Raw genomic sequence first — 27,069 nt, forward strand, 5'->3', positions numbered from 1 at the left:
GCAGGAGGCAGAAGTTAGACACTTGTAGACAGGAGGCAGAAGTTAGGCACTTGTATACAGGACTTGTAAATTACAGTGAAATCTCCTGTATAATCACTTAATTACATTATCATTAATCATTAATCCTCTTCCTCACTAACTCTCAATAACAAGCAGTTTCCCTTATATCCTGATGTCACATATTTATTTTAAGAATATATATCTTTTTTTAACTGTAGAGTTTACCTTTGGCTTCATTCCTTTCTTTGAATTTTTTCTTTGAAATCAATATATTAAGGTAAAGTTCATTATTCAATTTTAGCGTTTTCAGCACAATTTTTCAGGTTTCATTTTTTCGTAACTTGAGTTTTTGGAACGAGTCCGCGAATTTTTGAAGAATTACCCTGTTGTTCAATTCAAGGAAAGGAAAAAGGTATTAACCACATTATATTTTTTATTTTATCAAACCTATAAAACATGCCCATAGACCCAAATAAAACATGGCCATAAACCAGTATAACATATGCCCATAGACCAGTAAAATACATGGCCATAAACCAGTATAAAATATGCCCATAGACCAGTATAAAACATGCCCATAGACCAGTATAAATACACCCCTAGCTACATAGGGTCACACATCCCTCTGATTACTGACCCATCCCTAGCTACATAGGGTCACACATCCCTCTGATTACTGACCCACCCCTAGCTACATAGGGTCACACATCCCTCTGATTACTGACACACCCCTAGCTACATAGGGTCACACACCCCTCTGATTACTGACCCACCCCTAGCTACCTAGGGTCACACATCCCTCTGATTACTGACCCATCCCTAGCTACTTAGGATGTCACTGTTAAAACTGGTTTGTGGAAGCTTAATATCACCCCTTTAAGTTTTACATGAATACTTGACATTGAGTTAAACACCATAATTATATATTGCTATTTGTATACACCTAACAGTGGTCTTGTGGGCTTAATTCTTTACCTAGGTAACCATTTACTTTTAGACAATAATTAGAAACTTATAGCATTAAAGATATGTCACTACATATAGAAAAGCATTCACACCAACATTGAAGCTCTGAGAATCATGGCTGTAGGAAAGACATGTATGTAGGTGTGATCGTGTGTTTGTGCTAACAATCCGTCTGACACTTTAATGTTTAGTGTGGATTCTGTTTGATTTATTTCAATGTTTGCAGTGAAGCCTTCTGTGTGAGATTCTGTATTTGCTTGTGTTACTGTGATAGAAACTGAAGAGTATTATGGGATATAACTAATGACTCATACCGGTGACATTATGGATACATAATCAATGTTATACAAGGAGGTGTTCTGGAGTATGGTATACAGAGGTGTTCCAGGGTAAACGTTTATGATATATGGAGGTGTTCCAGGGTAAACGCTAATGATATATTGAGGTGTTCCAGGGTTAACGTTTATGATATATGGAGGTGTTCCAGGGTAAATGTTTATGATATATGGAGGTGTTCCTGAGTAAACGTTTATTATATAAAGAGGTGTTCCAGGGTAAACGTTTATAATATATGGAGGTGTTCCTGAGTAAACGTTTATTATATAAAGAGGTGTTCCAGGGTAAAGGTTTATGATATATGGAGGTGTTCCAGGGTAAATGTTTATGATATGTGGAGGTGTTCCAGGGTAAAGGTAAAGGTTTATAAAGGTTTATATATGGAGGTGTTCCAGGGTAAAGGTTTATGATATATGGAGGTGTTCCAGGGTAAAGGTTTATGATATATGGAGGTGTTCCAGGGTAAAGGTTTATGGTATATGGAGGTGTTCCAGGGTAAAGGTTTATGGTATATGGAGGTGTTCCAGGGTAAAGGGTAAAGGTTTATGATATGTGGAGGTGTTCCAGGGTAAAGGTTTATGATATGTGGAGGTGTTCCAGGGTAAAGGTTTATGATATATTCCAGGGTAAAGGTTTATGATATGTGGAGTTCCAGGGTAAAGGTTTATGATATATGGAGGTGTTCCAGGGTAAAGGTTTATGGTATGTGGAGGTGTTCCAAGGTAAAGGTTTAAGGTATGTGGAGGTGTTCCAGGGTAAAGGTTTATGATATGTGGAGGTGTTCCAGGGTAAAGGTTTATGATATATGGAGGTGTTCCAAGGTAAAGGTTTATGGTATATTGAGGTGTTCCAGGGTAAATGTTTATGGTATATTGAGGTGTTCCAGGGTAAAGGTTTATGATATGGAGGTGTTAGGGTAAAGGTTTATGATATATGGAGGTGTTCCAGGGTAAACGTTCATGATATATGGAGGTGTTCCAGGGTAAAGGTTTATGATATGTGGAGGTGTTCCAGGGTAAAGGTTTATGATATGTGGAGGTGTTCCAGGGTAAAGGTTTATGATATATGGAGATGTTCCAGGGTAAAGGTTTATGATATGTGGAGGTGTTCCAGGGTAAAGGTTTATGATATGTGGAGGTGTTCCAGGGTAAAGGTTTATGGTATATGGAGGTGTTCCAGGGTAAAGGTTTATGATATATGGAGGTGTTCCAAGGTAAAGGTTTATGGTATATTGAGGTGTTCCAGGGTAAATGTTTATGGTATATGGAGGTGTTCCAGGGTAAAGGTTTATGATATGTGGAGGTGTTCCAGGGTAAAGGTTTATGATATGTGGAGGTGTTCCAGGGTAAAGGTTTATGATATGTGGAGGTGTTCCAGGGTAAAGGTTTATGATATGTGGAGGTGTTCCAGGGTAAAGGTTTATGATATATGGAGGTGTTCCAGGGTAAAGGTTTATGATATATGGAGGTGTTCCAGGGTAAAGGTTTATGATATATGGAGGTGTTCCAGGGTAAAGGTTTATGTTATATGGAGGTGTTCCAGGGTAAACGTTAATGATATATGGAGGATAATTGATGATTCCCTATCTAAAACCTTGTATCACAAGTATGATAAAATATTGATATTTTTTGTTAACTCCTAACTGAAAGAAATCTCAAAAAAGGCAGGAAACATCACCACATTCATTGATGTCTTATAGTTATAAGTTACAGTTGACAACAAGACCGTGCCTTATGATATTGGCCACTATTTACAGTATCCTACCATTTTATGCTGTTAATAGCTGTCAAATTATAACAAGATTGAACTAGAAACCCAGAGAACACAGGAAAGATTCGTGAAAATTCTTCTTATTCAACTTTTGTTTTATTTTCCGTCTTCTGAAACACAAAAAAACCAGCGAATTACAAAGAAAATAAATAGCATTATGATTGGTCGATGTAACACAACATAGAGACAGCATACAGGTATAACACAACATAGAGACAGCATACAGGTGTAACACAACATAGAGACAGCATACAGGTGTAACACAACATAGAGACAGCATACAGGTATAACACAACATAGAGACAGCATACAGGTGTAACACAACATAGAGACAGCATACAGGTATAACACAACATAGAGACAGCATACAGGTGTAACACAACATAGAGACAGCATACAGGTGTAACACAACATAGAGACAGCATACAGGTGTAACACAACATAGAGACAGCATACAGGTGTAACACAACATAGAGACAGCATACAGGTGTAACACAACATAGAGACAGCATACAGGTGTAACACAACATAGATACTGCATACAGGTGTAACACAACATAGAGACAGCATACAGGTGTAACACAACATAGAGATAGCATACAGGTGTTACACAACCTAGAGATAGCATACAGGTATAACACAACCTAGAGATAGCATACAGGTATAACACAACATAGAGATAGCATACAGGTGTAACACAACCTGGAGACAGCATACAGGTGTAACACATAAAGACAGCATTAATAGCATACAGATACTGGATATGAATTATATGATATAAATGGTATATCAGCCTTGTTAGAGTAAAAATATTAACATCTGTTATGATTAAAAACAGATGTAATCAAACATTAAAGAAATAGTGTTAAGTTGTAATTATAGATTAACATTGATAAAGATTTAACTAAAAGAATTGTTTATATGCTAATAAGTCATCAATGTTTAAACTATGGTGTCAGATGGTGGGCCTATTACTGTTGAATATGTGATTTATTTCTCTGCTGACTGACCTATGATAGATGTGTATAAAGGTTCATTGGAATGTGTAGGATTGATATGCTGTTTGATTTACCAAATCAACCTTACCCTAAACTATAACTGATTTTAAAATCAGTCATGCATGTTTCCTTCATGTTTATTGCATGTTAATGCATGGCATTGGGTTTTGTGACTTGCAGGTGTAAGTGAGGTCATTGAGGAATCTATTACCAAGGTCGAAGCCACAACGACAGGAGGTGACCATGGCAACACAGAATATTCCAAGGTACTGGACGCAGCAGCTAATGAGGCAGCGAAGACTGGAAGTTAGGTCAAAGATTAAAGTAGTTCATTCCAACAATGCTCATAACTCAATATTTACCCCACCATCATTACTGAGAGGATTTAGTGTCACTGGAAATAATCGAGGAAAGGATCCACAATCAGAGGAGTTCAAATTGGTTTTAGTAACTTTTTGACTATACACCCTGAACATGTACAGCAATGAGACATCTATTGGACTATACACACTAAACATGTACAGCAATGAGACATCTATTGGACTATACACACTAAACATGTACAGCAATGAGACATCTATTGGACTATACACCCTGAACATGTACAGCAATGAGACATCTATTGGTCTATACACACTGAACATGTACAGCAATGAGACATCTATTGGTCTATACACACTAAACATGTACAGCATTGAGACATCTATTGGTCTATACACCCTGAACATGTACAGCAATGAGACATCTATTGGTCTATACACACTGAACATGTACAGCAATGAGACATCTATTGGTCTATACACACTAAACATGTACAGCAATGAGACATCTATTGGTCTATACACCCTGAACATGTACAGCAATGAGACATCTATTGGTCTATACACACTAAACATGTACAGCAATGAGACATCTATTGGTCTATACACACTAAACATGTACAGCAATGAGACATCTATTGGTCTATACACCCTGAACATGTACAGCAATGAGACATCTATTGGGCTAGCCTAGTAACCTGTTACACATTTTATATGCATTCTCCTTTATAGGACATCAATTTGTTTTGGGTCACAATGATATTAGTTGGACTTCTATATAAAGGCCTACTGCCTATAAAGACCACTTTTTTCTGCTCCCTTGAGTGGTCTTTATAGACAGGTTTGAACACATGGAGCATGTACAGTGCTATCATTGTTATTTTTGAATGCCAGAGAGAGGAATGTATATTGGGTCAATTTCAGAAACAAAGCATCATGACAGGCAAAACAGAATTGATAGAAGTTCAGTTTTGGTGTTTTCACATCAAAGGTTTACAATATATCAAACAAGATATGGTTTTACACATAAGATATTACATATTAATTATCACATAACATTTCTATGTTTGACAAGAAGCTTTTTATTCAAGACAAATTTTTATTCCATAATTTGAAAGATAAAGTCACTCTACCTATCCAAATCTCCATTGTCAGTGGTGTCTCCCATAAAAATCCCGAAAAGTAAACAGATTCTAAATGTTGCTTGTCTATAATCACTGAAAAGATTTAAAGACATGTGTTTTTATGTCAATTTTTAGTGATTTTTTTTATTATGTACATTTGAGATATAAAATGTTGATGCTTTTTTGTACTCTAATTAACGACTGCCACTCCAACATGTCTTTGCCTCATCATGTATTCACAATTAATCAACATTTGTTAGGTTCATTTTTTTTTTGGGGATAAATTTTGGATTATGCACAGGTAAAGTTTATATCGTGTGTGCACTACTTACTCATTAGTCAGACAGTCTGGAAAAAGTCCTTGTCCTGTTGATACAAGTACACGTGATACACCGTATAATTAGGACTTACCGTAGAATTATCACAGAAATACATTTGTATATAAATAGATATGTACTTTTTACTGTTTTTAGAAACTAACAAAACAGCCGTTGCTGTTATATACAACACATACTGTTGAAGCTCATTATGGAATAATTCTGGGCAAAAGTGAGAAGAACGAGACAAAAATATCGTTACATATATTGTTTATAAGAAACTTGTCCTGATACAAGGTCTTCAATGTAGATAAACATTGATTTAAAACCAATGTTATCATGATGATGTTAAAGGAAGTGATTACAATTATACTCACCAAATAGATAGATCTGTGTCATTGATACTACCTGATAGTTAAATACAGGAACTTTTTACAATACTTTTTAAATGTTATCATATACATAAGTAACATGTTTGAAACAGAGATTGCATTATGTTAATTCAGCAGTTTTATGCTCTTCTGTAATAAACAGACGATTATAAACAGAAGATGCACCAAAAATATGTGTTGTTAAATTTATATCAACTTTTTACAGATAACTTATTTTTAAAATTTGAAAAAAAGGAGATAAGAAACTGATGATGACTGTTAATTTTTGAATTTATCATAGATTATATACATTGTTGTTAATTTTGCTACTGTAGGCACTTTTGTTGAATCTTTGTGGCCTTAGAGAATAATACATCTGTTTAACTATATCAATTAGCTTCACAGGTACTTTTTTGTGTAATCCGATGTTTTATTTTTTCCCCGTCTGTGATATGTGATTACTGTGTATCATTAGTAGGTCATTGTGTGTATTAGTAAATTATCCGTTAATGATGAATAAATTTTATTATTATAACTTTGTTATAAGTAAATGCAAAATTTGGATAATAAAAAGATAATTACTTATACCCATCTGATTTGTTTTGTTGTATAGTTGGTGATATTGTACAATATCGTAAGCATGGTAATATTGTACAATATCGTATGGTTGGTAATATTGTACAATATTGTATGGTTGGTGATATTGTACAATATTGTATGGTTGGTGATATTGTACAATATCGTAAGCATGGTAATATTGTACAATATCGTATGGTTGGTAATATTGTACAATATTGTATGGTTGATAATATTGTACAATATCATATGTTTACATTAGTATATAGTGACATTGTATAGCTGTCAGCTGACCTGTGATATCTGTCTATAGTGACATTGTATAGCTGTCAGCTGACCTGTGACATCTGTCTATAGTGACATTGTATAACTGTCAGCTGACCTGTGATATCTGTCTATAGTGATATTGTATATCTGTCAGCTGACTTGTAATATCTGTCTATAGTGATATTGTATAGCTATCAGCTGACCTATGACCTCTGTCCATAGTGCCATTGTATAGCTGTGAGCTGACCTGTGATATCTGTCCATAGTGACATTGTATAGCTGTGAGCTGACCTGTGATATCTGTCCATAGTGACATTGTATAGCTGTGAGCTGACCTGTGATATTCTTTCCATAGTGACGTTGTATAGCTGTCAGCTGACCTGTGACATCTGTCTATAGTGACATTTAATAGCTGTGAGCTGACCTGTGACATCTGTCTATAGTAACGTTGTATAACTGTCAGCTGACCTGTGCCATCTATCTATAGTGACATTGTATAACTGTCAGCTGACCTATGGCATCTGTCTATAGTGACATTGTATAGCTGTGAGCTGACCTGTGATATCTGTCTATATTGACATTGTATAGCTGTCAGCTGACTTGTGATATCTGCCTATAGTGACATTGTATAGCTGTCAACTGACTTGTGATATCTGTCTATAGTGACATTTTATAGCTGTGTGCTGACCTGTGATATCTGTCCATAGTGACATTGTATAGCTGTGAGCTGACCTGTGATATCTGTCTATAGTAATGTTGTATAACTGTCAGCTGACCTGTGCCATCTATCTATAGTGACATTGTATAGCTGTCAGCTGACTTGTGATATCTGCCTATAGTGACATTGTATAGCTGTCAACTGACTTGTGATATCTGTCTATAGTGACATTTTATAGCTGTGTGCTGACCTGTGATATCTGTCCATAGTGACATTGTATAGCTGTGAGCTGACCTGTGATATCTGTCTATAGTAATGTTGTATAACTGTCAGCTGACCTGTGCCATCTATCTATAGTGACATTGTATAGCTGTGTGCTGACCTGTGATATCTGTCCATAGTGACATTGTATAGCTGTGAGCTGACCTGTGATACCTGTCTATAGTGACATTGTATAGCTATCAGCTGACTTGTGATATCTGTCTATAGTGACATTGTATAGCTGTCAACTGACCTGTGATACCTGTCTATAATGACATTGTATAGCTGTGAGCTGACCTGTGATACCTGTCTATAGTGACATTGTATAGCTGTCAGCTGACCTGTGATATCTGTCTATAGTGACATTGTATAGCTGTGAGCTGACCTGTGATATCTGTCCATAGTGACATTGTATAGCTGTGTGCTGACCTGTGATATCTGTCCATAGTGACATTGTATAGCTGTCAGCTGACCTGTGATACCTGTCTATAGTGACATTGTATAGCTGTCAGCTGACCTGTGATACCTGTCTATAGTGACATTGTATAACTGTCGGCTGACCTTTGATATCTGTCCATAGTGACATTGTATAGCTGTGTGCTGACCTGTGATATCTGTCCATAGTGACATTGTATAGCTGTGAGCTGACCTGTGATATCTGTCTATATTGACATTGTATAGCTGTCAGCTGACCTGTGATATCTGTCTATAGTGACATTGTATAGCTATCAGCTGACCTGTGTTATCTGTCTATAGTGATATTGTATAGCTGTCAGCTGACCTGTGTATCATTATTGTTATTATTTTACATTAAGTTTCAGCTAAAACTTTACTAAACATGTTACATTTACTGGGTGGTGAAAACCGTTCTAAGGTTGCCGCTGGATTCCATGAAAACATTTATTATCAGTGTCATCTCAACAGGTCCAGATTCCTTACCTGTTAAAATAACGCAGAGAATATTCTGTCACACAACTTATACAAAATCTCAACAGGTCCAGATTCCTTACCTGTTAAAATAACGCAGAGAATATTCTGTCACACAACTTATACAAAATCTCAACAGGTCCAGATTCCTTACCGGCTAAAATAACCCAGGGAATATTCTGTTACACAACTTATATAACATCTCAGAAGAAGTGACTATTAAAACACTTATCGATAGTAACACCTCAAAAGTCGAGACTTTAATCCATTGGAATCATTAAGAGAATGTACTTTTTTCCGCATTAGCAACATCTCAAAATATCCACTTTGATTTCATTGAAACAATCCAGATTAATCAACATCAATGATACACTGTACAATTCTACAAATAATAGTACATACTGTTATAAAGAAGGCCATCAACATTTCCCGATACCTCGATATGTTCTGATGTACAGGAGAGGATCTGGGTTGAAATCCAGTGTACAGTGTAGTGTATAAGTATATCTGGGACAATGCCAAGGAAATGATGTCACCCATTGATTTCCCATCCACAGCTTCTTGTTGTCTTAGTTGTGTATATCAATGATGGAAACGTGTACAAAGGATGTTACTGAGCCTTTGGTCGCTACAGTTAATCTGTCTGTGGACTATAATTACTGTAATTATTTTAGTTAGCATCCTTAGGGACATCTTGATCAGGACACAATATATGGGGAACAATACAGGTAGGATGTGGTTGGAATCTCTATATAATACAGGTATTAATGAGGCTTTACAAATCATCAAGAAATATATACCATATTGTTGACTTTCTAACTGTAATTATCCATACAGAAATGAATACATCTCACTGGTGATCAAAGACAATTATGACACCTGGCTTACAGGGGGTGATCATACATAATTATGACACCTGGGTTACAGGGGGTGATCATACATAATTATGACACCTGGGTTACAGGGGGTGATCATACATAATTATGACACCTGGCTTACAGGGGGTGATCATACATAATTATGACACCTGGGTTACAGGGGGTGATCATACATAATTATGACACCTGGCTTACAGGGGGTGATCATACATAATTTGACACATGGGTTACAGGGAGTGATCATAAATAATTATGATTCCTAGCTTATAGGAGGTAATCGTACATGACACCTGGGTTACAAGAGGTGATCATACATGACACCTGGGTTACAGGGGGTGATCATACATGACACCTGGGTTACAGGGGGTGATCATACATGACACCTGGAATATAGGGGCTGATCATACATGACACCTTGGTAATAAGAGGTGATCATACATGACACCTGGGTTACAGGAGGTGATCATACACGACACCTGGGTTACAGGGGGTGATCATACATGACACTTGGGTTACAGGGAGTGATCATAGATGACACCTGGGTTATGGGGGTGATCATAGATGACACCTGGGTTACAGGGGGTGATCATAGATGACACCTGGGTTACAGGGGTGATAATACATGACACCTGGGTTACAGGGGATGATCATACATGACACCTGGGTTACAGGGGGTGATCATACTTGACACCTGGGTTACAGGGATGATAATACATGACACCTGGGTTACAGGGGGTGATCATACTTGACACCTGGGTTACAGGGGTGATAATACATGACACCTGGGTTACAGGGGGTGATCATACATGACACCTGGGTTACAGGGGATGATCATACATGACACCTGAGTTACAGGGGGTGATCATACTTGACAACTGGGTTACAGGGGTGATAATACATGACACCTGGGTTACAGGGGTGATAATACATGACAACTGGGTTACAGGGGGTAATCATACATGACACCTGGGTTACAGGGGGTGATCATACTTGACAACTGGGTTACAGGGGTGATAATACATGACACCTGTGTTACAGGGGTGATAATACATGACACCTGTGTTACAGGGGTGATAATACATGACACCTGGGTTACAGGGGTGATAATACATGACACCTGTGTTACAGGGGTGATAATACATGACACCTGGGTTACAGGGGTGATAATACATGACACCTGGGTAACAGGAGGTGATGATACATGACACGTGGGTTACAGAGGGTGATGATACATGACATCTGGGTTACAGGGGTGATAATACATGACACCTGGGTTACAGGGGGTGATCATACATGACACCTGGGTTACAGGGGGTGATCATACATGACATCTGGGTTACAGGGGGTGATCATACATGACACCTGGGTTACAGAGGGTGATGATACATGACATCTGGGTTACAGGGGTGATAATACATGACACCTGGGTTATAGGGTGTGATCATACATGACACCTGGGTTACAGAGGGTGATGATACATGACATCTAGGTTACAGGGGGTGATCATACATGACACCTGGGTTACAGGAGGTGATCATACATGACACCTGGGTTACAGGGGGTGATCATACATGACACCTGGGTTACAGGGGGTGATCATACATGACACCTGGGTTACAGGGGGTGATCATACATGACACCTGGGTTACAGGGGGTGATCATACATGACACCTGGGTTACAGGGGGTGATCATACATGACACCTGGGTTACAGAGGGTGATGATACATGACATCTGGGTTACAGGGGTGATAATACATGACACCTGGGTTATAGGGTGTGATCATACATGACACCTGGGTTACAGAGGGTGATGATACATGACATCTAGGTTACAGGGGGTGATCATACATGACACCTGGGTTACAGGAGGTGATCATACATGACACCTGGGTTACAGGGGGTGATCATACATGACACCTGGGTTACAGGGGGTGATCATACATGACACCTGGGTTACAGGGGGTGATCATACATGACACCTGGGTTACAGGGGGTGATCATACAGGACACCTGGGTTACAGGGGGTGATCATACATGACACCTGGGTTACAGGGGATGATCAAACATGACACCTAGGTAACAGGGGGTGATCATTCATGACACCTGGCTAACAGTGGGTGATTATACATGACACCTGGGTTACAGGGGATGATCAAACATGACACCTAGGTAACAGGGGGTGATCATTTATGACACCTGGCTAACAGTGGGTGATCATACATGACACCTGGGTTACAAGAGGTGATCATACAAAATCATATTACCTGCCTCAAATTACAAGCTAGATATTCACATATAGGTAAGTCACATCATGAATTTGGAGCAGATCATCAACATAACTTACATTAAAACACTTCATTTGATGCTGATATGGTGATCAGATTGTCTCTGATAAGGAAAACAACATCATCCCCTATATTCAATCTGACACGGATTCTCAATGAAATAAGAACACAGGAGGACGGATATTTTGTTACTTCCTGTGGAGGAATGTGCAACCATTGTCTTTGATGTTTTATATCTGATGAAGAATGTTGGAATATGCTGCATGTGTTATGGAATGATGTCATTTCTGACTGTTTTTATACAGAATATTACAAAATTAATTTCTATTTTGTGAGTTATTTGTTTTATGTTTTTGTTTCAGTTGCCGACACATCAGTGCTGAAGGACACCAAGATCGTGTTTGTTGTCGGTAAGATTTCCCCCGATCTGTGTCGGAATAAAATTTGGTTGAAGAATTGGGATTCCACGTCCTGTAACTTTCCTGAAAATAACATCTAATAGACTTTACTGAACATAATGTAAGATTTAAACAATAAAAATGTCGGACATATCAACCCATGATGAGAAAATTGTTTAGATAAACTTAATTATGATAACAATACTCACTGCTTATTTCTGTTACCATAAATAGACACAAATATAATCTGTGAGATAGCTGGACTGTGGATCAGTAAAATAACAAAGATGGTTCTTGAATTCATCAATTCTGCAGTGATTCATCATCTATTTTATAAATTATCCCTGCATCAACACAGGAGGACCTGGCAGTGGAAAGGGAACACAATGTGAAAGGATTGTACAACAATATGGCTTCACCCATCTCTCCACTGGTGACCTTCTGAGGGCAGAGGTTGCTTCAGGGTCAGCTAGGGGCAAAGAACTCACAAGTATCATGGAGAGTGGACAGCTTGTACCCCTGGTGAGTATTTTGGGGGCTCACCATTAAAGAGGAATAACTTGATTAAGCAGTTTGTCCCCCTAGTGAGTGTAATGTTTGTACTTATAAAGGGGGGATAACTCCACAGGTTACACTCTCTTACAGCACTTTGCATTAATTCTAGGGATTTCAGGTATCAATGCCATTTTTAAGAGATGTAGTTGATGGAAACGAACAATTATCCATTTTATCTTAATCTCTCTGTCAAACTTGTAGGATAGAGTGATACAATAAATCCTGAATATTTCTCTGGCATAGTTTGGGCTTATATTGTTACACCCTATAGAACTGTTTTTATCTGAATCTCTGTGTCACACCTGTAGGATGTGGTGCTTGAATTGCTGAAGGAGAAAATGGTAGCTGCTGCAGCTACCAGCTCTGGTTTCCTAATCGATGGCTACCCCCGTGAGATGGAACAGGGCACCAGGTTTGAAAGTGAGGTACTGTCATCTTCTGGATTAATGTTATCTTAAACCTTAATTATAATAGGGGGGAGTGAAATATTAAGTATTTGTTCTGTCATATCTTGTCTCCCCCCTTCCCCATTGTGTTCTTAACGATACTTAATTTTACAGTAGATTTTGACAGAACTTAGGGTTTAGTATGAGAGGACCTGGGTTCAAAGTTCAAGCTCAACATCACTATTGTTCTTGGACCTTATCAAATCTTATACCTTATACCATATATTGCTTTTATCACTCATGAAAATGTAAATCTTTAATCTCTTTATTAAAAAAAAAATACTGTAAAAACCTACTGTATCCAGGTGGCCCCTTGTACATGCGTCCTGTACTTCGAAGCATCAGATGAGACGATGACACAGCGTCTCTTAGGACGTGCCCTCACCAGTGGTCGTGTGGACGATAATGAAGAAACCATCAAAAAGAGGCTAAAGACATTCCATGACATCACAACCCCTGTTGTAGAATACTTCACACAGCAGGACAAGGTCAAAAAGGTCAGTAACATCACAACCCCTGTTATAGAATACTTCACACAGCAGGACAAGGTCAAAAAGGTCAGTAACATCACAACCCCTGTTATAGAATACTTCACACAGCAGGACAAGGTCAAAAAGGTAGAATACTTCACACAGCAGGACAAGGTCAAAAAGGTCAGTAACATCACAACCCCTGTTATAGAATACTTCACACAGCAGGACAAGGTCAAAAAGGTCAGTAACATCACAACCCCTGTTATAGAATACTTCACACAGCAGGACAAGGTCAAAAAGGTCAGTAACATCACAACCCCTGTTATAGAATACTTCACACAGCAGGACAAGGTCAAAAAGGTCAGTAACATCACAACCCCTGTTATAGAATACTTCACACAGCAGGACAAGGTCAAAAAGGTCAGTAACATCACAACCCCTGTTATAGAATACTTCACACAGCAGGACAAGGTCAAAAAGGTCAGTAACATCACAACCCCTGTTATAGAATACTTCACACAGCAGGACAAGGTCAAAAAGGTCAGTAACCTTCAAAAACACAAAAAGATTTGGCTTTATTTACCAATTATACTAAAAGCTGTTTAATATTGGAAATTATTAATGTTTTCAGGTGTCGGCTGAGAAACAAGTGGACGAGGTCTACACTGATGTCCAGGCTATATTTGATTCACTTGTTCCTGGAAAAGCAGGTCAGTATGAGGGACGAGAACAATGATTTTATATATTACTGTCAATGTCTATTCAATCTATATATTAATGAGTACGGTACCTTAATATGTAGCATAAAAATGACCAAACCGTCATTCTGTCGCTCGTCCAATGAAAGGTTGAAAGGCTGTAATATTGGCCATAAACCTGTTAAATAAAATAAGTAAATAATTCTGCGTCAACTGCATTATCTGATTAACCTACTGTTGTTAACATGGTTATTTCTGCTGGAGATTTAGATCAGTGTATGTGCGGGAGTTAAGTCATATGATTAATGAACCTTTGCATATCTAATTTATATTTTGGTAGGAATGCTATGTTGCACAAATTTATAAAAGTGGGTGAAATTTAGGTAGCTGAATGACATTTGCATTTTTTTAATTAAATTTAAATTTCCTGCACAGGTAAGTTGTCATGACTACAGAATTAAGAAGGAAACGTTTGTTAAACTACTGGTACAAACTAGACTGGTATAATAATATCATTGTTTTTATTTTGGGATTTCTGAATTCTGATGAACTATAGAAATGTACCAGAAACAAAATGAAATTTAAGTCTAACTGATCCTGGCTATAACTGTCTCCTTTATTACAGAATCAGCTCCTAAAGATAATGTTCCTGAGACTTCACCACCAGAGGTCACTACTCAAGAGACTGTACCTCTAGATACCTCCGTTCTCAAGGACACCAAGGTCGTGTTTGTAGTGGGTAAGAAGTTTAACTGAAAAAAGTATAGTCATGAAAATTTGGTGAAATATCCAATTTCTTTTTTTTGCTAATGTCTAGATATCCTCAGGGATTCTGTGATAGTCCTGTGATGTCATGGTTTTGTCCTACAAACGTTTTACCCTAGCTAATTACTCTGGATATCATGCACCGTAGCACTCCCACATGATCATCAGTAAGATGGACACCAGATACTGTATGGAGACCCCACTGCAAGTGTAAAGGACTGTTCACACAGAGTGATAATGCCATCATTTACAAACAAATCACAGTTATATTGTTGTCTCAAAGCTTCTTCACTCATCAGTTATACTTGCTTCCATTGACTTTCACACAGGAGGACCTGGCAGTGGAAAGGGAACACAATGTGAAAGGATTGTACAACAATATGGCTTCACCCACCTCTCCACTGGTGACCTTCTGAGGGCAGAGGTTGCTTCAGGGTCAGCTAGGGGCAAAGAACTCACAAGTATCATGGAGAGTGGACAGCTTGTTTCCCTGGTGAGTGTATTGGTGGTTCACAATTTTAAGGGCAATAACTGCACAATTTTAAGGGAGGTAGCTCTTTAGTATCTTGGAAAAAGCATAATGTAACCATGGTGATTTATTTTTAGTATTTGAAGAATATAACGTTATCAATATTTATCAACAATAAGAAAAATTCACACAGAATTAACAAATACATTATCAAAATTGCTGATGCTTAATGTGTACATCTTCATCCCTCCAGGATGTGGTGCTCCAGCTGCTGAAAGAAAAAATGGTGGCAGCAGCCGCGACCAGCTCCGGCTTCCTGATTGATGGTTACCCACGTGAGATGGAGCAGGGCACCAGATTTGAAAATGAGGCAAGTCAAAACATGAAAGTTCATGGAGGAAACCTAACATAAAATAGAATAGGGAATTGGAAGGATTGTAGATGAAATATCAAGATTATATCAAGGTCAGAGCTATCATCACAGTATACCATTCTCAGTGTTGATAGATTTTGTATTTTTTTCAGTTTTATGCTACAGAATAAATTTGCAATCAGGAGGCAGTTTGGTTTGTTATTACGATGAAGATTTATATAAAATTCACTGATATTGGAACAAAAGAAATTTTCCACCGTACTGAAATCTTACGTAAGAAGATTGATATATATATTAGAAGGTCCTGATTTTTTAACAGGTAACCCCTTGTACATGTGTCCTCTACTTCGAAGCATCAGACGAGACAATGACACAGCGTCTCTTAGGACGTGCCCTCACCAGTGGTCGTGTGGACGACAATGAAGAAACCATCAAAAAGAGGCTAAAGACATTCCATGACATCACAACCCCTGTTATAGAATACTTCACACAGCAGGACAAGGTCAAAAAGGTCAGTAACATCACAACCCCTGTTATAGAATACTTCACACAGCAAGACAAGGTCAAAAGGTCAAAAGGTCAGTAACATCACAACCCCTGTTATAGAATACTTCACACAGCAGGACAACGTCAAAAGGTCAGTAACATCACAACCCCTGTTATAGAATACTTCACGCAGCAGTAACATCACAACACCTGTTATAGAATACTTCACACAGCAGGACAAGGTCAAAAAGGTCAGTAACATCACAACCCCTGTTATAGAATACTTCACGCAGCAGTAACATCACAACCCCTGTTATAGAATACTTCACGCAGCAGTAACATCACAACCCCTGTTATAGAATACTTCACGCAGCAGTAACATCACAACACCTGTTATAGAATACTTCACACAGCAGGACAAGGTCAAAAAGGTCAGTAACATCACAACCCCTGTTATAGAATACTTTACACAACAGGACAAGGTCAAAAAGGTCAGTAACATCACAACCCCTGTTATAGAATACTTCACGCAGCAGTAACATCACAACCCCTGTTATAGAATACTTCACACAGCAGGACAAGGTCAAAAAGGTCAGTAACATCACAACCCCTGTTATAGAATACTTCACACAGCAGGACAAGGTCAAAAGGTCAGTTACATCACAACCCCTGTTATAGAATACTTCACGCAGCAGTAACATCACAACCCCTGTTATAGAATACTTCACGCAGCAGTAACATCACAACCCCTGTTATAGAATACTTCACACAGCAAGACAAGGTCAAAAAGGTCAGTAACATCACAACCCCTGTTATAGAATACTTCACACAGCAGGACAAGGTCAAAAAGGTCAGTAACATCACAACCCCTGTTATAGAATACTTCACACAGCAGGACAAGGTCAAAAAGGTCAGTAACATCACAACCCCTGTTATAGAATACTTCACACAGCAGGACAAGGTCAAAAAGGTCAGTAACATCACAACCCCTGTTATAGAATACTTCACACAGCAGGACAAGGTCAAAAAGGTCAGTAACATCACAACCCCTGTTATAGAATACTTCACACAGCAGGACAAGGTCAAAAAGGTCAGTAACATCACAACCCCTGTTATAGAATACTTCACACAGCAGGACAAGGTCAAAAAGGTCAGTAACATCACAACCCCTGTTATAGAATACTTCACACAGCAGGACAAGGTCAAAAAGGTCAGTAACATCACAACCCCTTTTTATAGAATACTTCACACAGCAGGACAAGGTCAAAAAGGTCAGTAACATCACAACCCCTGTTATAGAATACTTCACACAGTAGGACAAGGTCAAAAAGGTCAGTAACCTTCAAAAACACAAAAAGATTTGGCTTTATTTACCAATTATACTAAAAGCTGTTTAATATTGGAAATTATTAATGTTTTCAGGTGTCGGCTGAGAAACAGGTGGATGAGGTCTACACTGATGTCCAAGCTATATTTGATTCACTTGTTCCTGGAAAAGCAGGTCAGTATGAGGGATGAGAACAATGATTTTATATATTACTGTCAATGTCTATTCAATCTATATACTAATGAGTACACACCATACCTTAATTAACTGTTTAATAATAACCCAATCGTAATTCTATCTCAAACGTCCGTACAACTGTAAACATGGTTATCTCTTCAGGTTAGTTAGATTAGTGTACCCGCGGGGGTTATGTTTTACGATTAATGACCTTTGAAAATCTAACTTATATTTTTATATGAATGTTATATGTAAGAAATGAATGCTAGTAGGTGAGATTTAGGTGGCCACTGACTTCTGCATATTAAGTGTAAATTTCCCCCACACTAAATTTCCATGTTTATGGTATATAGAGAAAAAGTGTTGTTAAACTACTGGTACAAACTAGACTGGTATGATATCATTGTTTTTATTTTGGGATTTCTGAATTCTGATGAACTATAGAAATGTACCAGAAACAAAATGAAATTTAAGTTTAACTGATCCTGGCTATAACTGTCTCCTTTATTACAGAATCAGCTCCTAAAGATAATGTTCCTGAGACTTCACCACCAGAGGTCACTACTCAAGAGACTGTACCTCTAGATACCTCCGTTCTCAAGGACACCAAGGTCGTGTTTGTAGTGGGTAAGCATCACATAGATAAACAGAAAAATTAGTTCATTTTAAAAAGCCTAGATAAGATATATATGTCTTTTTCATACTTCAGATTTTAGCTGTATTTTGTATAAACAGTTTTGTGCGTTGTTGAACAGGTCTTCCTTATCACAGATCTGTAACAGGTCTTCCTTATCACAAATCTGTAACAGGTCTTCCTTATCACAAATCTGCAACAGGTCTTCCTTATCACAAATATGTAACAGGTCTTCCTTATCACAAATCTGTAACAGGTCTTCCTTATCACAAATCTGTAACAGGTCTTCCTTATCACAGATCTGTAACAGGTCTTCCTTATCACAGATCTGTGTTGTCTTTCTGATGATTTTATACATTTATATTTGATACATATTACAAATTATAAATCAGCCATGTCATCAAAGCTTTCTTTCCTAATGCTGTGTAATTGTGCAGAAAATTGTCCTTATTACTGCTGTGTAGCAGTGTAGAAAATTGTCCTTAGTACTGCTGTGTAATTGTGCAGAAAATTGTCCTTAGTACTGCTGTGTAACTGTAGAAAATTGTCCTTAGTACTGCTGTGCTGTGTAGAAAATTGTAGTACTGCTGTGTAGAAAATTGTCCTTAGTACTGCTGTGTAATTGTGTAGAAAATTGTCCTTAGTACTGCTGTGTAACTGTAGAAAATTGTCCTTAGTACTGCTGTGTAACAGTGTAGAAAATTGTCCTTAGTACTGCTGTGTAACTGTGTATGAAATCGATATTTATTTTTCAGTCCACTATCACCAGATAGTCGTGCGTCAGCCCCACATGTTGAACGTTATCATTGGTTTTTCTTAAGAGAAAATAAAGGAAAATATCCAACTTTTAAAAGAACAAATGAAGATCAAAGACTTGTAGAGGCCAAGATCACTGTAGAAAATTGTCCTTCAAGGTAACAGTGAACAACCTGTGTTCCAGTGTAGAAAATTGTCCTTAGTACTGCTGTGTAACTGTGTAAAATGCTGCTGTGTAAAGAAAATTGTCCTTAGTACTGCTGTGTACTTAATACTGCTGTTGTAGAAAATTGTCCTTAGTACTTTCACACTGTGAGGTCCTTACCTGCTGTGTAACAGTAGAACACAATGCTGTGTAATTGTGTAGAAAATTGTCCTTAGTACTGCTGTGTAATTGTGTAGAAAATTGTCCTTAGTACTGCTGTGTAATTGTGCAGAAAATTGTCCTTATTACTGCTGTGTAATTGTGTAGAAAATTGTCCTTAGTACTGCTGTGTAATTGTGCAGAAAATTGTCCTTATTACTGCTGTGTAATTGTGTAGAAAATTGTCCTTAGTACTGCTGTGTAATTGTGCAGAAAATTGTCCCTAGTACTGCTGTGTACCAGTGTAGAAAATTGTCCTTAGTACTGCTGTGTAATTGTGTAGAAAATTGTCCTTAGTACTGCTGTGTAACTGTAGAAAATTGTCCTTAGTACTGCTGTGTAACAGTGTAGAAAATTGTCCTTAGTACTGCTCTGTCACTGTGTAGAAAATTGTCCTTAGTACTGCTGTGTAACAGTGTAGAAAATTGTCCTTAGTACTGCTGTGTAACTGTGTAGAAAATTGTCCTTAGTACTGCTGTGTAATTGTGTAAAACTTAGTACTGCTGTGTAACTGTAGAAAATTGTCCTTAGACTGCTGTGTAACAGTGTAGAAAATTGTCCTTAGTACTGCTCTGTCACTGTGTAGAAAATTGTCCTTAGTACTGCTGTGTAACAGTGTAGAAAATTGTCCTTAGTACTGCTGTGTAATTGTGTAGAAAATTGTCCTTAGTACTGCTGTGTAACTGTAGAAAATTGTCCTTAGTACTGCTGTGTAACTGTAGAAAATTGTCCTTAGTACTGCTGTGTAACTGTCAAGAAAATTGAAAGTACTGCTTGATGTGTAGAAAATGATTGATATTTCAATAGTTAAGATGAGAAATCAATGAGGATAAGAAAAAACTGTAGGTGAGATGTCAAAACCATAATCACATGTCAAAATCATAATCAAATGTCAAAACCATAATCACATGTCAAAACCATAATCACATGTCAAAACCATAATCAAATGTCAAAACCATAATCACATGTCAAAACCATAATCACATGTCAAAACCATAATCACATGTCAAAACCATAATCAAATGTCAAAACCATAATCACATGTCAAAACCATAATCAAATGTCAAAACCATAATAACATGTCAAAACCATAATCACATGTCAAAACCATAATCAAATGTCAAAACCATAATCACATGTCAAAACCATAATCAAATGTCAAAACCATAATCACATGTCAAAACCATAATCACATATCAAAACCATAATCACATGTCAAAACCATAATCACATATCAAAACCATAATCACATGTCAAAACCATAATCAAATGTCAAAACCATAATCAAATGTCAAAACCATAATCACATATCAAAACCATAATCACATATCAAAACCATAATCACATATCAAAACCATAATCACATATCAAAACCATAATCACATATCAAAACCATAATCAAATGTCAAAACCATAATCAAATGTCAAAACCATAATCACATGTCAAAACCATAATCACATGTCAAAACCATAATCACATGTCAAAACCATAATCAAATGTCAAAACCATAATCAAATGTCAAAACCATAATCACATATCAAAACCATAATCACATGTCAAAACCATAATCACATGTCAAAACCATAATCAAATGTCAAAACCATAATCACATATCAAAACCATAATCACATGTCAAAACCATAATCACATGTCAAAACCATAATCACATGTCAAAACCATAATCAAATGTCAAAACCATAATCAAATGTCAAAACCATAATCACATATCAAAACCATAATCACATATCAAAACCATAATCACATGTCAAAACCATAATCACATGTCAAAACCATAATCACATGTCAAAACCATAATCACATGTCAAAACAAATCTAAATAGTTTATCATATTTTCACATGTAAATACTTTTCTGTGTTACAGGTAACCCCTTGTACATGTGTCCTCTACTTCGAAGCATCAGATGAGACGATGACACAGCGTCTCTTAGGACGTGCCCTCACTAGTGGTCGTGTGGACGATAATGAAGAAACCATCAAAAAGAGGCTAAAGACATTCCATGACATCACAACCCCTGTTATAGAATACTTCACACAGCAGGACAAGGTCAAAAAGGTCAGTAACATCACAACCCCTGTTATAGAATACTTCACACAGCAGTAACATCACAACCCCTGTTATAGAATACTTCACACAGCAGGACAAGGTCAAAAAGGTCAGTAACATCACAACCCCTGTTATAGAATACTTCACACAGCAGGACAAGGTCAAAAAGGTCAGTAACATCACAACCCCTGTTATAGAATACTTCACACAGCAGGACAAGGTCAAAAAGGTCAGTAACATCACAACCCCTGTTATAGAATACTTCACACAGCAGGACAAGGTCAAAAGGTCAGTAACATCACAACCCCTGTTATAGAATACTTCACACAGCAGGACAAGGTCAAAAAGGTCAGTAACATCACAACCCCTGTTATAGAATACTTCACACAGCAGGACAAGGTCAAAAAGGTCAGTAGCTGTGATAAATAAATTAATGATGTACTAAATGTCATTGATTTATTATGATAAGAAAAGTTGATCACATAATTTATCTGTCAATAAATTATAGAGAAAGCATTAAACAACTCAGTTAATGGAGAATACCACTTGTTGATTTTGGTTGATGTAAATATGGTTTGTTTGAACAGGTATCAGCAGAGAGGGATGTATCAGATGTGTTCACAGATGTGCAAGTAATATTTGATGAAATCACAGGTAAGATCTTTTCTACATATCCCATCATTCTTCAATATCTCCCTACTTTCCTACATATCCCATCATTCTTCAATATCTCCCTACTTTCCTACATATCCCATCATTCTTCAATATCTCCCTACTTTCCTACATATACCATCATTCTTCAATATCTCCCTACTTTCCTACATATCCCATCATTCTTCAATATCTCCCTACTTTCCTACATATCCCATCATTCTTAAATATCTACCTACTTTTCTACATATCCCATCATTCTTCAATATCTACCTACTTTCCTACATATCCCATCATTCTTCAATATCTACCTACGTTCCTACATATCCCATCATTCTTCAATATCTCCCTACTTTCCTACATATCCCATCATTCTCCAATATCTACATACTTTTCTACATATCCCATCATTCTTCAATATCTCCCTACTTTCCTACATATCCCATCATTCTTCAATATCTCCCTACTTTCCTACATATCCCATCATTCTCCAATATCTACCTACTTTTCTACATATCCCATCATTCTTCAATATCTACCTACTTTCCTACATATCCCATCATTCTTCAATATCTCCCTACTTTCCTACATATCCCATCATTCTTCAATATCTACCTACGTTCCTACATATCCCATCATTCTTCAATATCTACCTACGTTCCTACATATCCCATCATTCTTCAATATCTCCCTACTTTCCTACATATCCCATCATTCTCCAATATCTACCTACTTTTCTACATATCCCATCATTCTTCAATATCTCCCTACTTTTCTACATATCCCATCATTCTTCAATATCTCCCTACTTTCCTACATATCCCATCATTCTTCAATATCTCCCTACTTTCCTACATATCCCATCATTCTTCAATATCTACCTACGTTCCTACATATCCCATCATTCTTCAATATCTACCTACTTTCCTACATATCCCATCATTCTCCAATATCTACCTACTTTTCTACATATCCCATCATTCTTCAATATCTCCCTACTTTCCTACATATCCCATCATTCTTCAATATCTACCTACTTTTCTACATATCCCATCATTCTTCAATATCTACCTACTTTTCTACATATCCCATCATTCTTCAATATCTCCCTACTTTCCTACATATCCCATCATTCTTCAATATCTCCCTACTTTCCTACATATCCCATCATTCTTCAATATCTACATACGTTCCTACATATCCCATCATTCTTCAATATCTACCTACTTTCCTACATATCCCATCATTCTCCAATATCTACCTACTTTTCTACATATCCCATCATTCTTCAATATCTCCCTACTTTCCTACATATCCCATCATTCTTCAATATCTACCTACTTTTCTACATATCCCATCATTCTTCAATATCGCCCTACTTTTCTACATATCCCATCATTCTTCAATATCTCCCTACTTTTCTACATATCCCATCATTCTTCAATATCTACCTACTTTTCTACATATCCCATCATTCTTCAATATCTACCTACTTTTCTACATATCCCATCATTCTTCAATATCTACCTACTTTTCTACATATCCCATCATTCTTCAATATCTCCATACTTTTGAAGGGCTCTCCAGGATCACTATGGATTGGAATATATATGGTTCCATGTAGGGATAACATTATTTTAAATATGTTTGAAAGGGTTTGGTACACCCATAGTGCTCTGTATGGTTACTATAGTTTGGTATTCCTGAGGTACTTTGTAGGGTAACTAAAGTTTGGTATTCCTGAGGTACTCTGTAGGGTAATATAGTTTGGTATTCCTGAGGTACTCTGTAGGGTAACTATGGTTTGGTATTCCTGAGGTACTTTGATTGGTTACTAACGTTTGGTATGCCTGAGGTACTTTGTATGGTTACTATAGTTTGGTGTTCATGAGGTACTCTGTAGGATAACTATAGTTTGGTATTCCTGAGGTACTCTGTAGGGTAACTATAGTTTGGTATTCCTGAGGTACTCTGTAGGGTAACTATAGTTTGGTATTCTTGAGGTACTCTGTAGGGTTACTATAGTTTGGTATTCCTGAGATACTCTGTAGGGTAACTTTAGTTTGGTATTCCTGAGGTACTCTGTAGGGTTACTATAGTTTGGTATTCCTGAGGTACTTTGTATGGTTACTATAGTTTGGTATTCCTGAGGTACTTTGTAGGGTTACTATAGTTTGGTTTTCTTGAGGTACTCTGTAGGATAACTATAGTTTGGTATTCCTGAGGTACTCTGTAGGGTAACTTTAGTTTGGTATTCCTGAGGTACTCTGTAGGGTAACTATAGTTTGGTATTCCTGAGGTACTTGGTAGGGTAACTATAGTTTGGTATTCCTGAGGTACTCTGTAGGGTAACTATAGTTTGGTATTCCTGAGGTACTCTGTAGGGTAACTATAGTTTGGTATTCCTGAGGTACTTGGTAGGGTAACTATAGTTTGGTATTCCTGAGGTACTCTGTAGGGTAACTATAGTTTGGTATTCCTGAGGTACTTGGTAGGGTAACTATAGTTTGGTATTCCTGAGGTACTCTGTAGGGTAACTATAGTTTGGTATTCCTGAGATACTTTGTATGGTTACTATAGTTTGGTATTCTTGAGGTACTCTGTATGTTTACTATAGTTTGGTATTCCTGAGGTACTCTGTATGGTTACTATAGTTTGGTATTCCTGAGGCACCTTGTAGGGTAACTATAGTTTGGTATTCCTGAGGTACTCTGTAGGGTAACTATGGTTTGATATTCCTGAGGTACTTTGTATGGTTACTATGGTTTGGTATTCCTGAGATACTTTGTATGGTTACTATGGTTTGGTATTCCTGAGGTACTTTGTATGGTTACTATAGTTTGGTATTCCTGAGGTACTCTGTAGGGTAACTATAGTTTGGTATTCCTAAGGTACTTTGTATGGTTACTATAGTTTGGTATTCCTGAGGTACTCTGTAGGGTAACTATAGTTTGGTATTCCTGAGGTACTCTGTAGGGTAACTATAGTTTGGTATTTCTGAGGTACTCTGTAGGGTAACTATAGTTTGGTATTTCTGAGGTACTCTGTAGGGTAACTATAGTTTGGTATTCCTGAGGTACTTTGTATGGTTACTATAGTTTGGTATTCCTGAGGTACTCTGTAGGGTAACTATAGTTTGGTATTTCTGAGGTACTCTGTAGGGTTACTATAGTTTGGTATTCCTGAGGTACTCTGTAGGGTAACTATAGTTTGGTATTCCTGAGGTACTCTGTAGGGTAACTTTAGTTTGGTATTCCTGAGGTACTCTGTATGGTTACTATAGTTTGGTATTCCTGAGGTACTTTGTATGGTTTTATTCCTGAGGTATGGTTTTCCTGAGGGTACTTTAGTTTGTATGGTTACTATAGTTTGGTATTCCTGTAGGTACTTTGTATGGTTACTATAGTTTGGTATTCCTGAGGTACTAACTATGTAGGGTAACTATAGTTTGGTATTCCTGAGGTACTTTGTAGGGTTACTATAGTTTGGTATTCCTGAGGTACTTTGTATGGTTACTATAGTTTGGTATTCCTTGCCTGAGTAACTATAGTACTTTGTAGGGTAACTATAGTTTGGTGTTCCTGAGGTACTCTGTAGGATAACTATAGTTTGGTATTCCTGAGGTACTCTGTAGGGTAACTATAGTTTGGTATTCCTGAGGTACTTTGTATGGTTACTATAGTTTGGTGTTCCTGAGGTACTCTGTAGGATAACTATAGTTTGGTATTCCTGAGGTACTCTGTAGGATGACTATAGTTTGGTATTCCTGAGGTACTTTGTATGGTTACTATAGTTTGGTATTCCTGAGGTACTTTGTATGGTTACTATAGTTTGGTATTCTTGAGGTACTCTGTAGGATAACTATAGTTTGGTATTCCTGAGGTACTCTGTAGGGTAACTATAGTTTGGTATTCTTGAGGTACTCCGTAGGGTAACTATAGTTTGGTATTACTGAGGTACTCTGTATGGTTACTATAGTTTGGTATTCCTGAGGTACTCTGTAGGGTAACTATAGTTTGGTATTCCTGAGGTACTTGGTAGGGTTACTATAGTTTGGTATTCCTGAGGTACTTTGTATGGTTACTATAGTTTGGTATTCCTGAGGTACTCTGTAGGGTAACTATAGTTTGGTATTCCTGAGGTACTTGGTAGGGTAACTATAGTTTGGTATTCCTGAGGTACTTTGTATGGTTACTATAGTTTGGTATTCCTGAGGTACTCTGTATGGTTACTATAGTTTGGTATTCCTGAGGTACTCTGTAGGGTAACTATAGTTTGGTGTTCCTGAGGTACTTTGTAGGATACTATAGTTTGGTATTCCTGAGGTACTCTGTAGGATTACTATAGGTAACTATGGTTGTGTATGTCAATGGTGC

General features: G+C 37.4%; 1 protein-coding gene and 1 long non-coding RNA gene across 6 annotated transcripts in view; both read left to right on the plus strand.

Annotated features, from left to right (window-relative positions):
* Positions 1-27,069, plus strand: part of LOC132550244 (adenylate kinase isoenzyme 5-like) — a 79,575-nt gene that overhangs the window by 36,037 nt on the left and 16,469 nt on the right. Inside the window, exons 14-23 of one of the 3 annotated variants that reach the window (XM_060214286.1) lie at positions 12,418-12,465; positions 12,812-12,975; positions 13,317-13,433; positions 13,760-13,951; positions 14,559-14,637; positions 15,251-15,364; positions 15,720-15,883; positions 16,113-16,229; positions 21,860-22,051; positions 22,630-22,696. In XM_060214286.1, the coding sequence (XP_060070269.1) occupies positions 12,418-12,465; positions 12,812-12,975; positions 13,317-13,433; positions 13,760-13,951; positions 14,559-14,637; positions 15,251-15,364; positions 15,720-15,883; positions 16,113-16,229; positions 21,860-22,051; positions 22,630-22,696 (1,254 nt within the window). The remainder of the gene's footprint in view (positions 1-12,417; positions 12,466-12,811; positions 12,976-13,316; positions 13,434-13,759; positions 13,952-14,558; positions 14,638-15,250; positions 15,365-15,719; positions 15,884-16,112; positions 16,230-21,859; positions 22,052-22,629; positions 22,697-27,069) is intronic. The other 2 variants (XM_060214303.1, XM_060214295.1) reach the window with 2 other exon arrangements.
* On the plus strand, positions 17,891-18,845 carry LOC132550263 (uncharacterized). 3 transcript variants are annotated; one of them, XR_009554212.1, is made up of 3 exons: positions 17,891-17,928; positions 18,141-18,219; positions 18,736-18,845. It is a non-coding gene; the product is annotated as an uncharacterized LOC132550263 (long non-coding RNA). The 3 variants fall into 3 exon arrangements; XR_009554213.1 differs by lacking the exon at positions 17,891-17,928 and adding an exon at positions 17,952-17,989; XR_009554214.1 differs by lacking the exon at positions 17,891-17,928 and adding an exon at positions 17,997-18,049.

Source organism: Ylistrum balloti, unplaced genomic scaffold, assembly GCF_031769215.1.
Source record: "Ylistrum balloti isolate Yb309-2 unplaced genomic scaffold, AGI_CSIRO_Ybal_v1 Utg369622, whole genome shotgun sequence".
In the NCBI taxonomy this organism is placed as follows: Eukaryota; Metazoa; Mollusca; class Bivalvia; order Pectinida; family Pectinidae; genus Ylistrum; species Ylistrum balloti.